The sequence below is a fragment of the Periophthalmus magnuspinnatus genome, chromosome 19 (assembly GCF_009829125.3).
Source record: "Periophthalmus magnuspinnatus isolate fPerMag1 chromosome 19, fPerMag1.2.pri, whole genome shotgun sequence".
Lineage (NCBI taxonomy): Eukaryota > Metazoa > Chordata > Actinopteri > Gobiiformes > Gobiidae > Periophthalmus > Periophthalmus magnuspinnatus.
In genome coordinates, this window is record NC_047144.1 from 3,746,744 (window position 1) to 3,770,014 (window position 23,271).

General features: G+C 39.0%; 1 protein-coding gene across 1 annotated transcript in view; it reads left to right on the forward strand.

Annotated features, from left to right (window-relative positions):
- The window catches only part of snx29 (sorting nexin 29), a 195,667-nt gene that overhangs the window by 13,988 nt on the left and 158,408 nt on the right, over nucleotides 1–23,271 (forward strand). The window contains exons 12-13 of the mRNA XM_033984684.2: nucleotides 7,624–7,687; nucleotides 11,080–11,208. Coding sequence (XP_033840575.1) covers nucleotides 7,624–7,687; nucleotides 11,080–11,208 — 193 coding nt within the window. The remainder of the gene's footprint in view (nucleotides 1–7,623; nucleotides 7,688–11,079; nucleotides 11,209–23,271) is intronic.

Consider the following 23,271-nt stretch of genomic DNA (forward strand, 5'->3'; position numbering starts at 1 on the left):
ACATTTGAAGCTCTGTACTTTTTACTTACTACATAGCAAAATTGTGTACTTCTTCCGCCACTGAACCTGCCCACACAGACTGTTTCACATGGCGTAGCTGTTAGTGCCAGATGAGCAAAATGCAGTTTTATTCCCATCTACCTTTTGGTAAATTTCCTTAAAATATTAAAGTTTGGAAACGTATTTTGATAAATGGCAAATATATTTTATGGGTAGATATTAGATCATGTTTTATTTTATGAATGTATCAGTTTATTTAAAAGTTTACAGGAATCAACATTTTTGTATATGTTTTAGAATTAGCCTTTTTTATCTGTAGTCCCTGGACAGATGGTAAAATGTCACCCTAAAAACACAACTATACGTGTTATGCAAAGTTATAGTTTAATTTCAAATTACAGCATTGTGAAATAAATATTAATATTAGTGTAAAAAGAACAAATTTTTCTATGTTGCATTTGACCAATCGATTCCTTTAATACCTCCAGTATGATATGATGAAATACTTACTATGCTCACCGGGTGGCACTGTTGCCCTTTAAAATAACCCCCTAAAATTAAACCCCATGCGTTCTCCTCTAGGAATCTGCAAAAATAGAAGAGCTATACTGTGAACAACTCCACTCCTATTAATACCAGCTAATAAATTTGAGGTTTGGACTGAATATTTGCATTGCAATAGATTCACAAATGCTGAAAGTGCCTTATTCTGCTCAGTCTACCACATGGTTTTATCTGGCACTGTTGTGAATTTAACAAAAATAGACACAGAGCGCTAGAGCGAGCAAAGGCTTTGGGGGTGACACAAATCACAGTCTATTAGCCTTTTGTGAGGAGAGGTCACAAGGTCACGCAGAGAGGTGGCTATCTAAAAAACACTGGCGCAAAAAGAGATAGAAATAGTCTTCAAAGTCCCGTGAAGGTTGAGAGAAACTCAAAAAAGATGTAAAACTCGAGATAAAGGCTAGGAGAAAATAGGAGCTACTTCTGGTCTTCAGAAAAGTGGGTTTTTATCACAACTGCTGCGAATAGATAGGATTGTGCTTTCACGGAAGTGTGTTTGGTCACCCACCTTAATTAGCCTCAATAACGCTTAAAGAAAGATTGAATTCATAATGAACTCATAGCTTATAAATTGTTTAGGATTGCTTGTGGCTTAGTAACTACTTAATTAAGGAGTTGATGCTAGGAGTTAAGGTATTCATTAAACAGTACTCTGGTCGAGTGACAAGCACTTTCACCCCAAATCAAAAAGGGTCTGGGTGGGTTTCCTCCAAGTACTCCAGTTTTCCCCATCAACCAAAACATGCACCACAGGTAAAATCCTTGAGCTACGGTCGTCCTAAGCCTTAACCTATGTGCACATATGTGAACCTTTGCCGACAGAAGTACTTTAGCCTAATTAAGCGGAAATGCAGACTATTTTGTTTTTTAAAATCACCCAGGTGGAAGTGCTTTGTGCACTTGTGGACAGCTAAGACGCCCGCGCTTTTCTCTGAACTAGATTTAACTAAAGATCTTTCGACTTGTTCTGTTGTTGTGACACTTTGACCAATCAACATGAGAAGTATCCCAGATTGGTGTGTAGAACTTTATTCAGAGGGCTACACATATTGTGGTTACTTTCAATAAAAGTACAGTAAAAGAACAGTAAACACACATGGAAATACTCACATGTTTGATATAATACAGTCACAATAACTTTTTCTTTACCACCACAAACGTATAGCTACAGGATCTATCTAATGAACCTACACCTCTGTTATTCTCTATCTGCAATCTGGCCTCTTCAAACACAATTCATGAAAGCTAAAATTATTCATTTTCAAGTGCTATTGTCTATTGTAGAGCTCCATATCCCCATGTGAACAGCCTCATCCCATCTCACTCAATGGAAAGCTCTTGTGACTAGTGCGTACATTCTCAATTACAATGTACTTGTACAAAAAACATACCTAAACTTCTATTAAAAAGTTGTTTTGGGAATTATAAAAATACACTAAATTGATGGATCCTGTTTTTGTCATTTGGTTCTGTAAGCGCGTTTCATTTTCAATTTCATCTTTTACAGTTACTAATATTCTTTTAAATGTTCTATACATGATAAAACATAGACTTGTGGCACATCTTCAAACATTTAAGATTCATTTATTTACAGTTTGCAGTGGTCTAAAATTATTCCTCGCTTAACTTATGCATTCCGAGCATCCTTATTTTTCACTCCAAGTTTATAATCATGTTTCACCACTTTCAGAAACCTTTTAATATGCGAATATACAGTATTACTAACCTATTGCTGTCTGCAGGAACACAGTGTGAAAATTCATTGAGAATCCTTGGAAATCTTGCCCAGGAATAAGCCTGGAATATTGAAAATGTGTAGGCAGCAGTGTGTGTGTGGGCAGGAGCAGGAAGTGCGCCGCAGAGTTCCATGTGATTGGACAGTATGGAGCTCTATAATTCACAAAGCACCTTGATTACACAGCCCTGGCTATTAATGCATCTATTATTGGAGTTGTTCGCGGTTCTCGTAGACAGAGGGCGTCGGGCTGTGGTCTCCTAATGGAAAAGTGACGGTGGACCTCGCTGTGAGGGGGAAAAAAAACGAAAGGTCATTTTTATTTCTTGTGTGCAGAAATAAGAAGGGGAAGTCGTATAACTCCAGTGGTCTAGAGGTATATTCTCGCAAGCCTGGGTAGGGAAAAAAAAAAAGATTAGGGTTTGCTGATACCGCTTCCATTTTGAATTGCGTTTCTAATTAATTCTTATAAATCAGCGTGTCAAAAATCAACGTTTACAGAAATCATAAAAAGATAAAAATGCATCGTAAAGTCATCTATAGGTACTTTTACATCCTGTGGACAAAAAGAAGAAAATAACGATAACAGAAAGAGGATACACAAAGGATTAAAGTACTGATCCGGGGGAATTGCAATGCTCAGTTTGCTATCCAGGAATGTTCCACTGTATGGCATTAAACTTATCTGTCTAAAGTGGCAGAGAGGGATAGCGAGAGTGTTTGGGAGTTAGAGGGTGTAAAGGACAGAGAGGGAGAGGGACGAGGGGGATGAGAAAACGAAATAGAATAGAAAGAGTGAGATAAAGAGAGGATAGTGAAAAAGAATGAACTGATAGAGAGAGGAAAGAGTGAGAATGTCAGGCGGGAAAGAGAAATGGAAAAAAAAGGTGGAGCAGGGGAAGGAGTAAGAGATAAAAGGAAAACGTAAGAGAGAGAGAGAGAGGAGAGTGGGCAGGTAGAGAGAAACCGGGAGAGAGATACACCAAGGGACTCCTGTGCCATGGAATGTTCCACTGTATGGCATTAAACTTATCTGTCTAAAGTGGCAGAGAGGGATAGCGAGAGTGTTTGGGAGTTAGAGGGTGTAAGGGACAGAGAGGGAGAGGGACGGGGGGGAGGAGAAAACGAAATAGAATAGAAAGAGTGAGATAAAGAGAGGATAGTGAAAAAGAATGAACTGATAGAGAGAGGTAAGGAGAGGAAGAGAGAGAGAGGAAAGAGTGAGAATGTCAGGCGGGAAAGAGAGAAATGGAAAAAAAAAGGTGAAGCAGGGAGAGCAGGGGAAGGAGTAAGAGATAGAAGGAAAAAGTAAGAGAGAGAGAGAGGGAGGAGAGTGGGCAGGTAGAGAGAAACAGGGAGAGAGATACACCAAGGGACTCCTATGCCATGGAATGTCCCACAGTATGGCATTAAACTTATCTGACTTGCATTTAGAGATAGAGAAGATCAATGCCATTCTGTGGAACAATCTAGGCCAAACATCGGGGGCAATACAAACTGAACTGTGATCTGATTCCTGTGGCAATTTGCAAGTTTTGTAAAATTGACATGTGCCCTATAGGCCCTTTTCACTGAGCCAGCTGGCTAGTTCCGGTTGTGTCAAAAAGTGTGGGGCAGTGCTTCCCGCTCCATTCACTGTGTGTTGGAAATGAGCCAAGTCATGCTAAAATAAATCTATATTTAAATACCAGGCAGCGGATAGCAAATTACCAATACATAATCACAGACGACCTTTACTACGATGTAAGCACTTCACCAGAGCACGCTTCTGTGTTTAGAAAAGTAATATTTGTCTTAGTAATGCTAAATCCTCATAGGGAATGGATGGTGCAGAAAGAGGAGCGACACACTTTTTAAGAGAACTGGGACTATCTGAGAAAAGTGTCTGTTGGTCAAACTATTATCTAGTGTCTAAAATGATAAGATTTGAAATGTGCAAATTAATTAAAACATAACGATCCATAGATTATAACTGTATAGCAGACACGAGCACAATAGGTGTTCTTTAACTGTACTGAACCGGGATCTTTCTACCTGTGCCGCTGTAATAGCCTGTATGTGAGTGTGGACACAGAGCGCACACTGTACATTTTTAAACCTCTGCTCATTCACTCGCTCCATTCACACTCAGGCTAACGATCTCCTCCATTGTCATTTTCTGTGTCCAGCCCAGACCTCAGCCTGACAACTGCTCCTACATCATACATGACAAATTGTGACAGTTTTTAGTCCCTGTACTGTAAATCCTAGCCCACTTTTTTTTTTTTTTTTTTACATTTTCCATAAAACTAGAACACCCACATTGATTTACCGCAGTTACCGGTCTATAAGTTGCACTTGTTTTCTTAGTTTGTCCGGGGGTGCGACTTATATATGTGAAATTATTTAAGTATAGAATTTCACATCATCTTTATTGGCATCTTTAGTGACAGCCACAGGGACGCGGTGTTTCATGTACCTCTGGAGCAGGCGGAGTTGTTCAGAAGTGACACCGAGGATGAAGAATTCAGTGGATTTAAGGAGTGATCTTGGAGTGTGATCAAGAGTTGTTAGCTTGTTTTTTATGCTTTAGTTATGTGATTAACTGTTGATATTTTAGTTAGCATAGCAGACACATATTCAGTTTGTGTGTTACGTTAGCGTGCCGTGCTGCTATTCAGCCTGTTGTTGTCTATTTTATTGTTATTATTAAAAATTGCCTTTAAAGATAAAATGTCTGTTCTTCGTCTCAGATTTTATAAAAGTTTCCCCCCCAAAAATGCGACTTACAGTCCAGTGTAACTTATATATGTTTTTTTCTTCATTATTATGAATTTTTTTCATTGGTGCGACTAATTCTCCCCGGATTGACGTATAGTCTGGAAAATACGGTATCTAATTTCAATTGAAAATATCTGAACTGTCACTTTGTAGGTTTGTCCGTACGTTAGCCTGGAGAACAGACTTGAGAACGGGGCTAATATGATTTTCACAAATAAATATTTAGGCCTGAAATGAGTTCCGAAAATTGTCCTCTTATAGTTGTGTGAATTTCGGGGGAATTTATGAGTAAAAACTAAATTTAAAAATCTAGCTTCATGTGTGTTTTAAAGTGCTATCTGCCTGGGCCAATCAGATCACAGAATGCACTTAAACTGGCCAATTAAGTCATCAAAACATTACACCTAAATATTCAAGATCTACTTAGAATACAGGGTACGATGTGAAATCATTATCAATACTGTAATTTGGAAAGTACTTAAGAATTTGTTTATGCTTTGTTTATAAATTCATCTTTGCAAATATTAGTAATAGATTCATAGAGGAAGGGATTTGGTATTTTGTAATTTGATTTGCAATTGGGCATTTGTGTTATAAACAGAGCCACACAAAATCGGAAAAGATTGTGATATGTGATACTGTGATACTGTGATACTGCGACTGTTAAGTAAATCTTGAAAACTACTGCTTCATGACATCACAAGGTGGAACGGAGCATCTTGAGCTTCGGAGATGTAGACAAACTGATGAACCACAACTCCTAGTATGTTTTTGATGAGCTAGCGACGTACTAACTTGTCTTAAAACTCTCAATAGTCAATTTTACCTAATATAAAACTGCATTAGCCAATATTACGATATCGATTCTTTTGAGATATTTTGTGCGACCCTATAAACGATATTGTGTTTTGTTTTTCTGTCTGTATCCACTGATTGCGTATTTTGAAATTCGAGTCAACCTAGACCTTACTAAATGTAAAAACTAACCTGTGACCACAGCAGAAAACGATGAAAAGTCTTTTAAAATGAACTTGTTGTAATGACTACATAAAAACAAACTTTCTAAAGTACTTGAGCTGGATTGACATCACAATAGATGCAGTTAGTGTTGCCGTGTCACTGGCAGAATGACCAGTGTAAAGCCTGACAGCCATAATAGTGGTAATTATGCTCCACTCAACATCGGCTTTTATATGGAAAATTCCCGACTTTTTAAAAAATGTCTTACACCTACTAGAACAGAAAACAATGGCTTTGAATGTTGTTGCTACATGTCCATAAACACGACTTAACTTTGTCCCTAAACATGTTCAAATCAAGTATAACTCTTACTGTTTACAATTCTAATGCTGATTTATTCTCAATTATAAAAAAATATTTGGTTGTTTATGTTATAATTTGGTGTTTTGGTTCTCGTGACAATTATCCAATCAGAAATCAGAATGAGCCTCACGTTAGTTTCTCATTTGCGTCGCCACTTTCAAAGCTGAAATCTGCTCACTACCTAAACCCCAGCACCTGCAGCCAATCATGAATCAGTGCTAGTGCAGCCTCTACAGCTCCGAGAGTGAATTCTGGAGGTTCTGAGCTTTCGCATGAGACACGACCTGTTAATATACCATCCTGAAAATGAGAATAATGTGTGTGTGTGTCTCTATCTGCAGGTTAAGTCGCTGGCAACTTGGGTTCGGGTGTAATTGTAGTTCATTAACGTTAACGATGATGGTTGAAAGTGTGTAGCGGCGCATTATAACAGCGAGAGAGGAAAAGATACACGATATTTTATGTACAGTGAAATGTAAATAATGACATATGTATGAAATGTTGTTGGCGAAACTTGAGTTAGACTTGTTTTTATATATTAGCCTAAATCACATGTGTCAAACTCAAGGCCCGGGAGCCAAATGCGGCCCGCCACATCATTTTACGTGGCCCCGCGAGAAGGTAAATTGAAAGGCATGACTGTCATTTTAAAATAAGTCTGTGCTGCTTTAACGTGTGCATCGACCATAAACTAATGAGATTTTTCCAACAAGTGGAACTGAGAAATATTTGCAAATGATCCCAAAATGTTCTGGAAAATTGTCGGCAGTTTCAGGAAAGGTGAAGGTGAATAAAAGTGTGTGTTAGTTTAAAATCTGTTGTGAAAGTGAACCATCTGCGTCGGCATTTTGACACCAAACACGGAGCTAAGTACGCACGCGTTAGTCTTCAAGAAAAACAAGAAACTGTCCAATAATTAAAAGGCTGTTTTTGAAGCTGAAGGTCTGAGCAGGTGTGACCGATACACTTTTAAAAATGGTGGTTTATCAGGGGAAACGCAGTTATAAACAGGTAATATTTGCAACTTGACTAAGCAATTAATACACAGAGTTATTTTACAAGTTAAAAAGTAGTTACATTTATTTTACATAACACATTTAGTGACATTTATCCTGCCTCACAGTCACATCTGGCCCTTGACGGCGGCCATTTTGCTCATGTGGCCCCCGGTGAAAATGAGTTTGACGCCCCTGGTCTAAATGCTCCGTCACCAAACGTGTGTCTTCTGTGTGTTTTTGCAGTAGAGCTCCGCCAAGCCATCGTAGCCATGATGAACCGCAAAGACGAGCTGGAGGAGCAGAACACGTACGTCTCACGCACACGCACTACACACTGGGGGAGTGAGATGGAGAGAGGGAAAAAGAAAGAGAGAGCGAGAGAGATGGAGAAGAGGGGGAGAAAACAAGAGCGGGGGGGAGAGAGAGAGAGAGAATGTGAGAGAGGAGAGGGGAGAAGAGAGAGCGAGGAGAGGGAAAAAGGGGGAAAAAGTCAGAAAGTGGGAGAAAGACAGAGACAAACAGAGAGAGTGAGAGAGAGAGAGAGAATGTGAGAGAGGAGAGGGGAGAAGAGAGAGGGCGAGGTAGGTAGGGAGAGAACGAGGAGAGGGAAAAAGGGGGAAAAAGTCAGAAAGTGGGAGAAAGACAGAGACAAACAGAGGGAGTGAGAGACAAGGAAACTGTAGAGTGGGAGAGAGAGAGAATGTGAGAGAGGAGAGGGGAGAAGGGAGAGAGGGAGGTAGGTAGGGAGAGAGTGAGGAGAGGGAAAAAGGGGGAAAAAGTCAGAAAGTGGGAGAAAGACAGAGACAAACAGAGTGAGAGGGACAAGGAAACTGTAGAGTGAGAGAGAGAGAGAATGTGAGAGAGGAGAGGGGAGAAGAGAGAGAGGGAGGTAGGCAGGGAGAGAGCGAGGAGAGGGAAAAAAGGGGGGAAAAGTCAGAAAGTGGGAGAAAGACAAAGACAAACAGAGAGAGTGAGAGACAAGGAAACTGTAGAGTGGGAGAGAGAGAGAATGTGAGAGAGGAGAGGGGAGAAGGGAGAGAGGGAGGTAGGTAGGGAGAGAGTGAGGAGAGGGAAAAAGGGGGAAAAAGTCAGAAAGTGGGAGAAAGACAGAGACAAACAGAGTGAGAGGGACAAGGAAACTGTAGAGTGAGAGAGAGAGAGAATGTGAGAGAGGAGAGGGGAGAAGAGAGAGAGGGAGGTAGGCAGGGAGAGAGCGAGGAGAGGGAAAAAAGGGGGGAAAAGTCAGAAAGTGGGAGAAAGACAAAGACAAACAGAGAGAGTGAGAGACAAGGAAACTGTAGAGTGGGAGAGAGAGAGAATGTGAGAGAGGAGAGGGGAGAAGGGAGAGAGGGAGGTAGGTAGGGAGAGAGCGAGGAGAGGGAAAAAGGGGGGAAAAGTCAAAGTGGGAGAAAGACAGACAAACGGAGAGTGAGAGACAAGGAAACTGTAGAGTGAGAGAGAGAGAGAGAATGTGAGAGGGGAGAAGAGAGAGAGGGAGGCAGGCAGGGAGAGAGCGAGGAGAGGGAAAAAGGGGGAAAAAGTCAGAAAGTGGGAGAAAGACAGAGACAAACAGAGTGAGAGGAACAAGGAAACTGTAGAGTGAGAGAGAGAGAGAATGTGAGAGAGGAGAGGGGAGAAGAGAGAGAGGGAGGTAGGCAGGGAGAGAGCGAGGAGAGGGAAAAAAGGGGGGAAAAGTCAGAAAGTGGGAGAAAGACAAAGACAAACAGAGAGAGTGAGAGACAAGGAAACTGTAGAGTGGGAGAGAGAGAGAATGTGAGAGAGGAGAAGGGAGAGAGGGAGGGAGGTAGGGAGAGAGCGAGGAGAGGGAAAAAGGGGGGAAAAGTCAAAGTGGGAGAAAGACAGACAAACGGAGAGTGAGAGACAAGGAAACTGTAGAGTGAGAGAGAGAGAGAGAATGTGAGAGGGGAGAAGAGAGAGAGGGAGGCAGGCAGGGAGAGAGCGAGGAGAGGGAAAAAGGGGGAAAAAGTCAGAAAGTGGGAGAAAGACAGAGACAAACAGAGTGAGAGGGACAAGGAAACTGTAGAGTGAGAGAGAGAGAGAATGTGAGAGAGGAGAGGGGAGAAGAGAGAGAGGGAGGTAGGCAGGGAGAGAGCGAGGAGAGGGAAAAAGGGGGAAAAAAGTCAGAAAGTGGGAGAAAGACAGAGACAAACAGAGAGAGTGAGAGACAAGGAAACTATAGAGTGGGGGAGTAAGGAAAAGATAGATAGAGGTAGGGAGAGGAAGAGAGAAGGAAAAAGAAGGCAAGGACAGAGTGAGGAGATAGTTTTGGGGGAGGAGGGGGAGAGGAAGAGAGAAAAAACTAGAAAAGGGGGAGGTATAGAGCATGAAAGAGAGAGAGAGAGTAGATATTGTGTGACTTGTGGGGGCACATGATGTCAGCTGGCTGTTTTGGACTCAGACGAGAGAGTGTTTTGTGCTGACGGGGGCAGGGAGCACGCCGCTGTTCTGAGGTGTAACTTTTAATAAGCCACTAGAGGCTCTGATGTACGCTGATGGAACAGGAAGTGCACGGCGTATACGGGGGGTGAGACAGGAGCTCCCGATAAGGCTAAACAAACAAAGTGATTACACGGCGACGGGGGAAGACGCGTATGCTAGGGTGGGATTAGCGTGCTCCATTTTAGATATAAAAACAACATGGGTGAAAAGGTTAGAGGTGGGACTAAACGCACGCGATATTTTTGACGACTTTTAATGCAAACTGGGTAAATCTGCAGCTTTCGGTGGCCGCTACAATTTCCAGTAGTTGGTGACATCACTCAAGACTACCCTGCTTACACTACTGCCCAGTTTAGCAGCCGAGTTTAGCCGTTTAGTCTCACTTTAAAGCATTATAAGTTCAAATAGTGAACTGTTGATGGATGATAGAGTGAAATTTTTTACTTTTTTTTGAAGGTGCACTATGTAATTTTTTGGATGGAGGGTCAAACTCCAAACATATATCTCTCTGATCAAAGGAAATAGTACCCTACATTGTTTTCTCCATGGAAACCTGCCTATCTCCATGGAGACAAGCAGATGAGACCACGCCAAGTTACAGGTCAGATCTGTGGAGGGATGACCCATACTTACAGTAAGAACGTTTTCTAGGTACATTTTAAGCAATAAAAAGACCCATAATTGAATAAATGCTAGATGGAAAAGTTTAATACCATACTGTGCAACATTCTAGGCAAAGAAATAACATCTACACTGTGACATGATCCCCCTCTTCCCCCGCCAGTAAAGTTACAGAGTGTACCTTTAAATGTGAACCTCAACTCGTCGTCAAATTGTTTTCACACATTTATATTATCGACTTTTTACTGTAGCATTAACTGTCATTTCTCACATGTAAAATAATGAATAAATACGTTTAATAGCTAATGAACTTTACAAAATTGACCGAATGCTATTAACCGACTGTGACTCATCTAGAGCAATAGAAAAGAGCAATCTGTTGATCATTCATTCAATCAATTTAACTCAATTTCGTAAACCTAATTAACCTTTTATACTCCTCCTAAATACGCATCTACACCACACATCTCAATCAACCAGATGAACTTTCATAATGAATAACTTGCAAATCCAATTTCGTCAGCCCCATTTGCGCCATCTCTCTTGTCAATTTCTCCCAACTGTAAGATTCATTCTGCACTCCTCCTCTCCTCCTCCTTCTCTCTCTGTGTTTGACAGGTCTCTCCGCAGTTTACTGGATGGAGAGATGGAGCACTCGGCCACCCTCAGACAGGAGAGCGAGCAGCTGAGGAAGAAGCTGACTGAACTTGAGGAGCGACATGACGTCAAAGTTCAGGCTCTGGCCAGGTGGGAACTACACACACATCTGTAATATCAAAAGTATTGAAAATCAGACACTAATTGATGCTCAAGCTCGTATCAAAACTATATACTTATTTGGGCAAGTGTTTTTATTATTATCATCATTGTATCAGAATTGTTATTGAGTCTATTCCTTAGCATATAACCTCCTGAGACCCGAGCTCTTGCAAGACTTTATTTGCAAAAACTACATTTTTTCACATACATTTTGCGTAAAAAACAAAATGAGGAACAAATGTGCCTCTTGGAACAATGTGATAGATATATGCCTTTAAATAAAAAATGATAATAATAATAAAAAATAAATAAATAATTAATAAAAAAAAAAAAATACAAAATAAAAAAAAGATTAAATAAAAAAACAAAATAAAAAAAATATTAAAATACAATAAAAAGTTAAAAATAAATAAAAATAAAAATTACATTTAAAAAATTTAATTACAAAATAAAATAAAAATAAATATTAAAAAAAATATTCTAAACTCTTATTCAAAATTAAACATGTTCTTGTTGCTGTTCTTCTAAAAATTTGCACTGTGGCCTAAACAACCCAAAATGTGTTGTCCACAGATGAGGACACCAGGTCTCAGGAGGTTAAATCGAGTTTGAGATTTTAGTATCGTGACACTAATCCGCAGAGAACAGCTCATGCAGTGCAGGTTTACGTACAATCTAATTACCATTTTCTGGCACATTTTGCAATTAGAAAATTAGGATTCGGTTCAGAGTGCGCATGTCAAACACGTCCAGGAGCATTAACCTTTGAGAGAAGCCTGAAACACTGCCTGGAGTCTGTGCGATTTGATAAATGCAACCGCTCAAATTGCGCTTTTGATTCGATTGTGAAATATTGTGCTGCTGGGGACAAACAAAGACCAAACTTATCCTGGTTTAGCCCTGCTGTTCTCACGCTGTATAACTGGTTTTTTGTAATTTGTAAAACGTATTTTGACATGGTAGTTGCACTTTTTAAGTTTTTCCCTTTTGGTACTCAAAATACTTTATATCAAGCTGCAAAATCACACATTCATTTGCCTTAGTTCACGAACGCAAAAGTCATAGCGGGTGAAGTATCTTACCCAAGGATACAACTGCAATATTCACTTGTGGGGAGTGAAAATTAAATCTCCAACCTTAAATATCTCTTATCTTCTGAGCTGCTGCTGCGACTGTCCAATTTATTCAAACAAACACAAGCATTTCAAATAGGGATGGTCCAATACCGATATCTAAGATTTGTAGATGCCAATAACCCACAAATTTAAAACTATAATAAAGTTCACAAATTAACTTTTCACTTTTGTAAATATACTAACTGATATAGATTATGTTTACTCAATCCTGCAGCAAATTAAAGCCATATTTGAGCTTTATTCTGTTCTTTTCTGTTTCCATTTGTCTGTTTAAAAAGACAATTCTAATGCATTGTGGACAAACTGGAAAGAAACACGATCTCACAGAGACTGGGGCAAATCGGTGGCAACTATCGTCTCGTTTTTCTATATCTGACCGATTCGATATGTTGGAAAACCTCCAATATCACCAATACCAATGCCACCCATCCCTAATTTTTATCTGTTAAACTAAACCATTGATCTATTATTCCTGTAGCTAAAGCCTAACACGGTATTTTTCCTCCCATCAACTGTCACATTTATTTACTGTTTGAATAGAGAAATGTTTTTGACAAACCACAAATCAGCCCCCGACATTTCAACGGTTTTACCATTAGTATTGATCACTGCCTATCAGCCCCCCGACCGGGCCCTAATGACTCCTCCACGCTCCGGGACGCAAACAGCTGACGGAATGCCGATTTAAGTGCCCGTGCACCAGAGAAGTATGGAGCAGTGGCGGGTGCAGCAACAGGGCTCCTGACAGGCGAGCCACGTGTGTCACTAATAAAATTAACCATGATTAAGTCAAATGGCGGTAATTAGTGCTTGTGGTGGCACCGATATTTAGCACGTCACTGGAGCTGGATATGAGTCAGCCCAGACTGAGTGAGTGACTGTTTCCCCTTTTAAAGTTGTGGTAGAATTTTTGTAAAAGATTCTATGGGTGAAGAGTGAATTTTAAATTAGGTTTTGACTCAATTTTTCACTTGTAGATACCTGTAGTTGTTTCTTTGTTCTCGAAAGACATTTTGTGGTAAACTCTACATCCATGAGAATATTTATATGGATTGCAAATTATAATAAAATAATAAAATATAATTGATACATTGCAGTGGTGGAATGTTCAGTAGTTAATATGGTGACACAATGCACACATTAACCAATAAGTTTTAAGATTTAAATGTGAAAACTCAAGAAAAAAATAGTAAGTGGATTAAAACAACACATTTTCAAGAGCCCGTGATCAATATGAATGCTCATGGTTCTGTTTAGGTGTTTGATTTAAAAAAAAAAAAGGTGAAAGTGACTAAAACTGCTGGCTAACGCTAGTGTGGGAGAAAGTTTAGTGTTTTTCTGAAATATTAAGTAAAATATATATGACACGATTAACATAGCATTTTACCATTGGTCCTCTTTTTTGGACAAGTAGAGGAATTCCTGTTTAGGCTGGATCATTCATCCCACAACTTGTAATAAACTATTTAGAATATCCTTTTTGATTTGTATTTTCTACCATAGTCTTAATGTCTACTATATATACCTCCAAATGTACCATGTACCAATATCTATAAATTAAAATAAATAAGTTGCAGGGGATGGAGAAATGGCAAAAATCCTTAATCATGATTGTTAAACATTTGATACAATTTTCTTCATAGTAACATGGACATGGAGTAGCTTTATTGCTTTTAAATGTGAACAAAAAGTACCTTCTTTTCACAAGCTTCACATTCCTGTGACTGGTTAAATGAGGGAAATAGGCGTGTTTGCGTTTTGGTATAAACCTGCATTAACCTTAAAAGTGAAGACAATGAAATTCAGTTGTAATTAGCAGCTCTGCATTTCACTGGTTTCTCACGGCGCACTCTGTATCTATGACTCACCATTCGTTTGCATTGGCCTTTTTTAAGGACACTGAAGGGTCAGACATTGAGAAGTCTGAGTAAACACCATGTTAAAGCTTTAGTGGTGCCTGCCCTGACTGATACCTACTGCAGCCTGCGCACACCTAATAACAGTCATTACTTTTACCAGGAAAAGAATCTTCACATCTTGTCACAACAAAACTCAAACGCTCTCCTCCTCTATGTCTTGTGAGCAATACTGGTTAGTAACTTATAGATTCCAGATAGAAGTTTACCGCATTTATTTAGCAAATTGTACTTTTTTCTGGCATACTTTTTTAATGAGTAAAATACTTTTTACCTTCACTTGAGTAATATTAATTTAAAGGAAACATATTATGAAAAATCTTCCCTTTGTCCAAGTTGTATTTAGAGTGAGAGTACAGAATGTGTTCAGACAAATTTACATAAACGTTGGATCTCAGCGTGACTCTGAAGTGCTGTACGTTTGCGATTTGTTTTCTCCCCGGCAAAACTCACAATGTCGATGAAACGTTCCGCCCCGACAAAGACGCCTACGAAGGTTTGAACTTTGAGAGAGTTTAAACGAGAGAGAAATGTGAGAAAATGTTAACGCCTGTGTGAGAAAAGTGTATAAAGTGTGTGGTGAGGGGTTTTACAGCTGCAAAACATATAGAAGTATTGTAAAAAATAAAGCTGACTACTTTCACGGGTTATTTTTTAGAAGTAACTCACGCGATAAACGAGGAACCGCTGTATAAACTTACACTCCGCTGGTCTCAACTGTAGTACAACTGTATAGCAGACAAAAACACAATATGTAAAAACCCGTGAGAACAAGTTAGACTCTTTTACCCACGTACCCCGTAAGTGACCACCCACAGCCCAGCCACGTCACTCCCAGCGCCACCCATTGATTGCCATTCAACAGAAGCCGACATGCCGAGCCCTATAAGCCCCTTTAAATAGCATATTAGTCATCCGTCAGTGCACTAACTAAACAATAGGCTCCCTTTCGAAAACTCGAGAGCCAGCTACCCGAGATGGATGGAGACACACTAAGTCTTATTATGGGCTAGTTGTGTGAGACAGCTGGACACTTGTAGAGTCTAAAATGGGCTCCGATGATGAGGAGATGACTTCACTACCGGGCGCGTGCTTGCTTCCTGCAGGTGACACTGTCTAGACGCACAAAACTTTATTCTATAGACAGCCGCTAAGTCTCCAATGCCGAATTTGACTCGATCAATAGGCGGCTATAAATACCGCGCGGAGTGAACAGCTAGCCAGTGAATGAGGGCTAGAAGCTGTCAGGAGGAGTCGTTCAGGGGAAAGTGGCGACTGGCAACGGTTGCTATGTATCCCATGATGCTTTGTGATTCACTTGGGGGTGAATTAGGAGTCAGGAAAGGCTTGACAGGAGAAAGAGGCAAGTGGAGGATGTGTTTAAGCTGTTAGCCTGCATTGACCTTAATGATAATGACAAAAAATTAACATCCTATAATTTCTGGGAGTCTCTCAATAAAAATAATTGGATGATATTTTTACGATCTGAAATGTGCCAAAATGTGCCAATAAATGTCTGTGTTGAGGTTCCAAAATTGCACAAAAAGTGAATTGACTGGAAAAATGAATCACACAAATGTAGAAAAATTAGCTTAAATCTATGTTCTATTATTACTCTACACGTTTCTTTCTTTTTTTCTTTTTATCTGAACCTTTTGCTAGTCTTGCTCACACCAGATTGATGTGTCGCACTCTGAAATGAATTTATCAATCTGGGGTGACTCGCGCAAAGTGATTGAGATGTTTTAAACTAATATTCCAAGCTGATTGGTCAAAGCGTCACAACAATGGGACGAGCCAAAAAATCTGACAGACAGACGCGTACAGACAGACATGTACAGACAGACAGACAGACCTGTACGTACAGACAGACATGTATGTACAGACAGAGATGTACAGACAGACGCGTACAGACAGACGCGTACACACAAGCACAGGCACAGACCTGTCCATGTAAAAAGCTCTTACCTTTTGCAGATTTTTCACAAACAAAATTGTCTGTATTTTTGCTAAAACGGACTGAAGTGCATCTGTTGTCGTGGCCATGTTTGTTTTGGTTCGTTTGGACACTTCTCCTTTGGCTTCTAATGTTGCTCTGTCATTGGTCCAGTCTCCAGCCCACCAGCGGGCTGGCCCTATCGCACCAGCACAAGCCTGCCAAGATGAAATTCTCTGAGTTTGTGAACTCACAAATATCACATGAATCTATCTTGCTGCACAAGGTTAACCTTTTGAAGAGATTTGATTGTCCATGTTATAGGTAAACTCCATATAATACTCACTATTATGGACAAGGTGACAGAGCTGCACTCACACATTACAAGAAGCAATTAGGTTGTGGCCTTCTATGTGAAGTTTGCATGCTTCTCCCTGTGTCTGGGTGGGTTTCTCAGGTAATTCAGCTTCCCTCATCAACCCAAAACATGTACAATATGTTAAATCCTCTAACTAAGGTAGTCCTCCTGACCAAACCTATTTAAAGATTTGGAGATGGGTCAGCACACAGTACACAGCAGCAGAAGGATTAATGAAGCATACCTTAACCTTCACTTTATTATCATATTATATTTGTATTTAGATAATTTGATTTGTGTCTTAACCTAGCCAGAGCTTGACAATAAAGGTTAGTTTAGCCAATATTCATGATCCTTAACGAGACTTTCCAGGTTTGATTATTTTGGTTTTACAGTAGCAGATGGTCCCGCTGTTTCAGTCTGCTGTTTTTAGTGCGCCTCCTCAGTCATACTACAGTGTCTCCTTTAAAGTGAGAGAGAGGTGAGGTGTGCGGGGGCAGAGTGATGATACAGGCTGGTCTGACGTAGTCCCATAGCTCCGGCATGTGGACTTAAAGGAGAGGAACTTACTCACACTAGAAACTATGACTGTAGTTATTTAGACAATCTGAAAATAACCAGATCTGTTGGTCTTGTCTACAGTGTTAAACAGAGAAGATAAACATGTGATTGGAGATCTATCAACTATGACTGTAGTGCTTTAGTTCTTAAGTCGATTAATCGGCCGATGATGTTTTAGTGACTAATCATTTTATTTACATTACAAGGGTTTATTTGGGACAACAGCAGAAAGGAGAAGTTAGTGAGTGAGTTAGGTGAAACTCTGGGGCTTTTTGGTATTTAGATATAAAAGGCAGATTAAACTCATGACTCACAAGTTTATCTATAGTATTTTTTTCTCCATACATTGATCTTTTTGCAGTAATTTACATGCAGTTGTAGTCTTGTGACTGTAGTTAGGTCAGATGCATAGAGATATATAATCATTTTGAGAGCTCTTTCTTCCCCCTCTTTAGTCGACCAATCGATCAGCAGGACGGGTCTTTAGTTTACCAAGACTTTCTTGACTACAAGCCTAGTATCAACTCATTGTATGACTTTGGCTAACTGCAGAATATTTCGGCCGAGCTTGGAACATGATGGGTTACAACAACAACAACAACTTTAATACTTTTATATTGTTTAAAACAGACTTCAACGACTAATTGTCTTGCAAATTTTTAAAAGTCCATAAACCATTACTGGACATGTTTTGAGGATTTCTGTGCTCTGTAGTCTGAATTCATTTTAATAAGTATTGACACTTGTTTAAATGTCTTCCATTCTTCTTAAACATGGTTCTCACCCACGTCATGCCAGAGGTCAGGCCAGAGGTCATCCCAGAGGTCAGGCCAGAGGTCATCCCAGAGGTCATGCCAAACTTAAGCTGGAATATAAATTAGTTACAAAGAGAGATGTTGTCAAGCTTTTTGATCTAAAATCTTTAAGAACATTGGATCAAACTTTGACAAGAAAAGAAAAGCAGTTGAAAGTAAACTTTTGGTTTCTTCTACAACAACATTTATTTTAAAAGTATCAGCAGAGAGGTGGTCACAGTTTTCTGACAGGTCAATCTTCAAACACGCCAACTCATATTTTTATTGTATTGTGTCCATGTGTAGAGCTTCTGCTGCTGTACTTTGTCTTCCTCCCACTGTCCAAACATTGTCAGATTGTGTGTCACTATTTAGACATTTTAAACTTCTGCACATTTTGATGATGAAGAAAAAGTGTGATTATTTATTTATTTATTTTTATTTATTTTTGTATATACCACGGTTAAAAAGTACGTGCTGTTTTAAAAATTGACCTTTTTGACGTTTTAACCATGTTACAATGTTGTCCTCTACCTGGAGTTGTGTTGTTTTTTGTTTGTTTTTTTCCAGTTCACCTGCAAAGTGACGCAGTTGCTAAAACTAAATCAAGCTTGTGAACACTGAAGTAATTTAATTGTGTATTTTTTAACGCTGTAGTAATGTGTTGCATGTCTGTCAATATTTTTGTCTGTTTTTATGTGAGGGACCAGGCCTGCAGATTAGCCTTTGGCGCGATGGTTTATGGACATGGCATCGGTTACTGTTTTAAAATGCGGCAATGCTCTCTGTTCTGTCCCTTTTAAATAAACATTCATTCATTCATTTAGTTTCATTTAGGTTTGTTTCATTAATCCACAAATCCAAAGTCATCTTCTCTAGGCACTCAAAAATACTTGGTTCGCATATCGACAGTTTAGTTGCGTCAAAGATAAAACCTGATCTAATAGTAAACCCTTTACCGTATGTTTTTTTTTTTTTTTTTTTTTTACTGAAGGCCTAATGCAGTTTTCTACACCAAATAAGTTAGAATTTTACAATGTGATCTTACTCTGCTCCTGTAGAGATCAAACCCATTTGAAAACTATTCAAGAAAGATCTGTTTTTTACTTTATACATTTAGTTCTGCCCAAATGTGATTTATAGCCTAGTTTTAGTGTCAAATGGCATGTGAATATCAGCTATTTTGACAGTACAAAAGTCAGCCTAGCAAATTCTTCCCCTCCCAAAGCAGCTCTGCCCTGCCTAACGCCCATAGCTCCTGGGTGAGACTTAATTCTGTGCCCCCCAAAAGTTACACACGGCATCTGAATTTCAAAACACTTGATCTAAATTCCTGCCCCAAATATTCCAACCCAATTTATCCTCCCCTTAAGCTAACCCATATGCACATTAGGGCTACACTCTTTGTCCTGCTTTTATTCTTCACCACTTGGCTGGATGCAACAAGCCAGGCCTTTGTCGGTGGGTAGATGGGAAGACGTCCAATAGAGGAAGCTCCAGGAAGTTCTACCTCGTCACTGATGCTAATCGATGCTAAAACTAGTATCGAAACTTAAAAAGTCACATTCGTAGGACAGAAATGAACCTTTTCTCGCTTTAGAATGATCTTGAGCTGTATCTGAAGAAGTATAAAAGCACCTAAACTAGTATACGCACATGGACCACTATAGAACCTACCTGAACGACACAAGGTTATATAAAACAAAGTACTATGATTTAATAATACTCATTTTGGGTTAAGGCCTATTTCATAAACAGCAAAAATCAGGTTCTACACCTTTAAGAGAACTTCCCTAAAATATGGTGTTATATACAGATTAAACTACCCATGATGCTAAGTTGTTCCACATTCCAAGGCAGGTGCTACAAAGTCAAACTAAAATAAAAACTGATTTCTTTTCCAGGGATTCATGCATTTTCATTTTCATCGCGAGTTAAAGCAGTGTGAAGTGGAATGTGAAAGTGTTTTTAATTATCGAGCTAGAGAAGTAATCAAACTACTGCAATAACACATCTGAGTTTCACAAAAGGATTTTATTTTTTTTTTTTTATGAATTCTCCAAGAAAGATCAATATTTAGACCAAGTATTGCTTCACATAGGATTTTCAGGTTGTTTTTGTGTTTTTTTGAATATACTGGACAGCAAATATACAGTACAGTGCTTACATTGGGGTGAAAAGTAGCAGAGTGGTTACTTAGCGTACTTCTGCTGTCCAAAGTTACATAGCTTATCTGCAAATTTTGGATCGATTGGCTGTTAGTGAGTGCGTGTAATTGGTGTTTAGTCTGTGCTTGTTTCATACATTGTGTCGTGTGACTGTTGGTTCACTTTGCATAGACAGCGGTCAACAACAAGAAAGAAATGTGAGAAAATGTTAATGCCTGTCTGAGAAAAGTGTATAAAGTGTGTGGTGAGGGGTTTTACAGCTGCAAAACATATAGAATAATTGTAAAAAATAACGCGGACTACTTGGATTTCGCCTATTGCAGGTTATTTTTAGAATCTAACCCCCGCGATAAACAAGGGACCACTGTGCTGTTTTTATTTATTTATTCTTTATTTGTCAGGGACCATGTGCAAATTCGTAAATCATACAAAAGAATAATGATTTGTTCCAGATTTAACTACTGCTACTTTCCACCTGCAGTTGAATACACATTATAATAAACATTTCATCACAATTATATTATGTTTCCTACAGACCACAAAGATTAAAGATCATTATTATGTACAAGTCTTTACAGTGAATACAGAATGAACTAGACTGATGTCGACACACTTGATTGTCTAAAATGCGCTTTTTTAAATTTCGAGGAGAATTTTTAAAGATCTATGGATCATTTCAGACTGTCTGGAGCTGATTCCACTGTCTGATGGTTTGAAAAGAAAACGGCAACTTAGCAAAGGCCAAGGATCTGTTTGGAACACTGCAATTTCATTTTACAAAGGATCGACTGCGTGGAGTAGTTTGTTCAGAAGAGTTTAATACATTTTTTAATGGAGGTGAAGCTACATTGTTAATCATTTTGAAAAGGTTTCTTAGATTTTAACACAGAATTAAACTGTCCAAACTGAGTACGTTGTGTTTACTTAAGATATTACAGTGGCGATAACGGAGCGCTGTTATCTCGAGTGATGCCTGATTGTAGATGGAGAGATTTATGTGTCGGCCTGAGACCAGCAGGACAAACAGTAGGTTATGTGTGGGATAATCATGGCAGTGAAATATGTGAACGAGGCCTCGACTGTCAAGCTATTTAACAGCATTTTCCCCTCCCAGATTTACCAACACACTTTTTTTGTTGCCTCCTGTAATCCAAGGATCCGCTGCGATATAATTTCTTGCCTCTTTAATAAAATACATCTCACTGGATGTGTTTTAGTGTTTTATACTTACTGCTGTAGTTGTAGCTTTAACCGCCCTCCAAACTTGCCTCTCCCCGAAGGCAGAGATGACAGATAAGTTCCCAAGTCGCACTTTTATCCTGTTATCATAGCAGAGAATTAAATGTCAAAGCATATAAAGGATCGCAGTTACTCCTAAAACATTACCATAAAGCGTTGGGGGGAAATTGTCATATGGCGTTGCTTCCTCCGGGCTCTGTGTAGAGTTGTAACCATCGCTCAACTTGTGAATCGCTAAATTAAGTTAGCCAAAGAAGAGGTGTCAACCAGGGGAATACATGCTGGAGGTTTTTTTTTTGGTGGATTTGAAAAGCAGTGTATGACATGTGCTGAAGAAAGAGCATCTGAGAAAATCTAGCTATTATTACTGGGCCTGTTAAGTAGAATTATTTGCATCTTTCAGTTTATTGTTGTCCTATCATCCAGAACATACCTGGACTTGTATTTTCCTTCATTCATTCTTTTGTATCTTTTCTGTGGCATCGCCCAGACTATGGATCAGCCTCCCTCTGCCTGTCTGACCCTCTGAACCTCTTCTCCCTGGCATTTAATACTAAAATATCTATACAGGACATCTTGGTGTTTTATTGTTCTTTCCCCGTGTTTTGTATTATCTGTATATTTCGTTTTTTTCATAGCATAAAGACTTCATGCCTCATTGGAAACGGAAGTGTGATAGTGTATTTCACATTGTATTTCACATTTTAAGTTAGAAAAACGTGACAAACTTATCCCAAGGTGACCAAAAGCATGTTTTTAAAGAGAATTAAAGCTACAAAAATGCATAATATGTGTCCTTTATGGCCTTGGTAAATTGCTTCTAACGCCGCTAGACGGATCCAATGTGCTACCGCTAACTTTAGATTAATTATAGAGGCCTTCATTTCCATATCATCATAAATTATTAGAAATAGAAAGAGAGATCTGCTCACATTTATTTGCTCTGGTGACTTTTAGTTAGTTAAAGATTGCTCAGTTTGATCATTTTCAAACAGAGAGGAGGACTGTTAAATTGCTGATAGATTCATCAGTTAATCTGTTATATTCACGCAACGCTGCAACGCTTAATTAATATGTCTTAATTTGTTTCATTTATTAATTTATCTACTCTGTTCTAATGGGGCAAAAAAAATTGAGCGAGCCTTACTACCATTGTCAACGAACGGGTTATGTTTTAGTTTTGTTTAGGATCATTTTGCCGTGTAATTTAAAGGTGCTGTACTTGATTTTTGCCGTCTAAAAAATTGAAAAATGGTTTACAGTGGTCCAAAGTTATTCCTCACTTACCTAGTATTCTATTTTTACACCATGATGAGTTCTCTAAGAAACCAAAGCCATTTTTTTTTTTTTTAGATCAGCTTATACGATATATCTGTATTGGGGCAAGACAAAACATACAGTGCCTTTAAGTGGAGTATTTGGTCTACATTGTACAGTTAAGTGTTTTTAAGTTATGTATGACTGTGGTTTCTTTTATCACAAGTTACAGCTAGCAGTTTTTGCTAACATCAGTGAACAATACCTTTTTATAGTTTTTTTTTATTCAATAATCAATCATGTAGCCTGGGTGAACTTTTCTTTTTCCAGTTGGCACGGCTCGTTTATACCCCAGACATAAAAAAAAGCGTATATGATTTGATGACTCATTGCGTAAGCGCTAACCTCCTTTTCTGTACATAACAAATTAGCGTAGCAACAATTATGCAAATGTATTCATGTGCATCTCCCATAACACAAATCTGCATCTGACAGACCTAGATCACTCTTTACACATGTTAAGGTGAGGATCTGGCTCCCGACTCTGTTTCATCGTTGCATCTTGACATATTGTTTTGTGTAGAATTAATACTCCACAGATGTTATTTAGCAGCTAGGGGATTCATTATTCCAAAGCTGAACACATTAAAAAGGTTTATGGTAATGCATCAAAGTATGAGTATAGG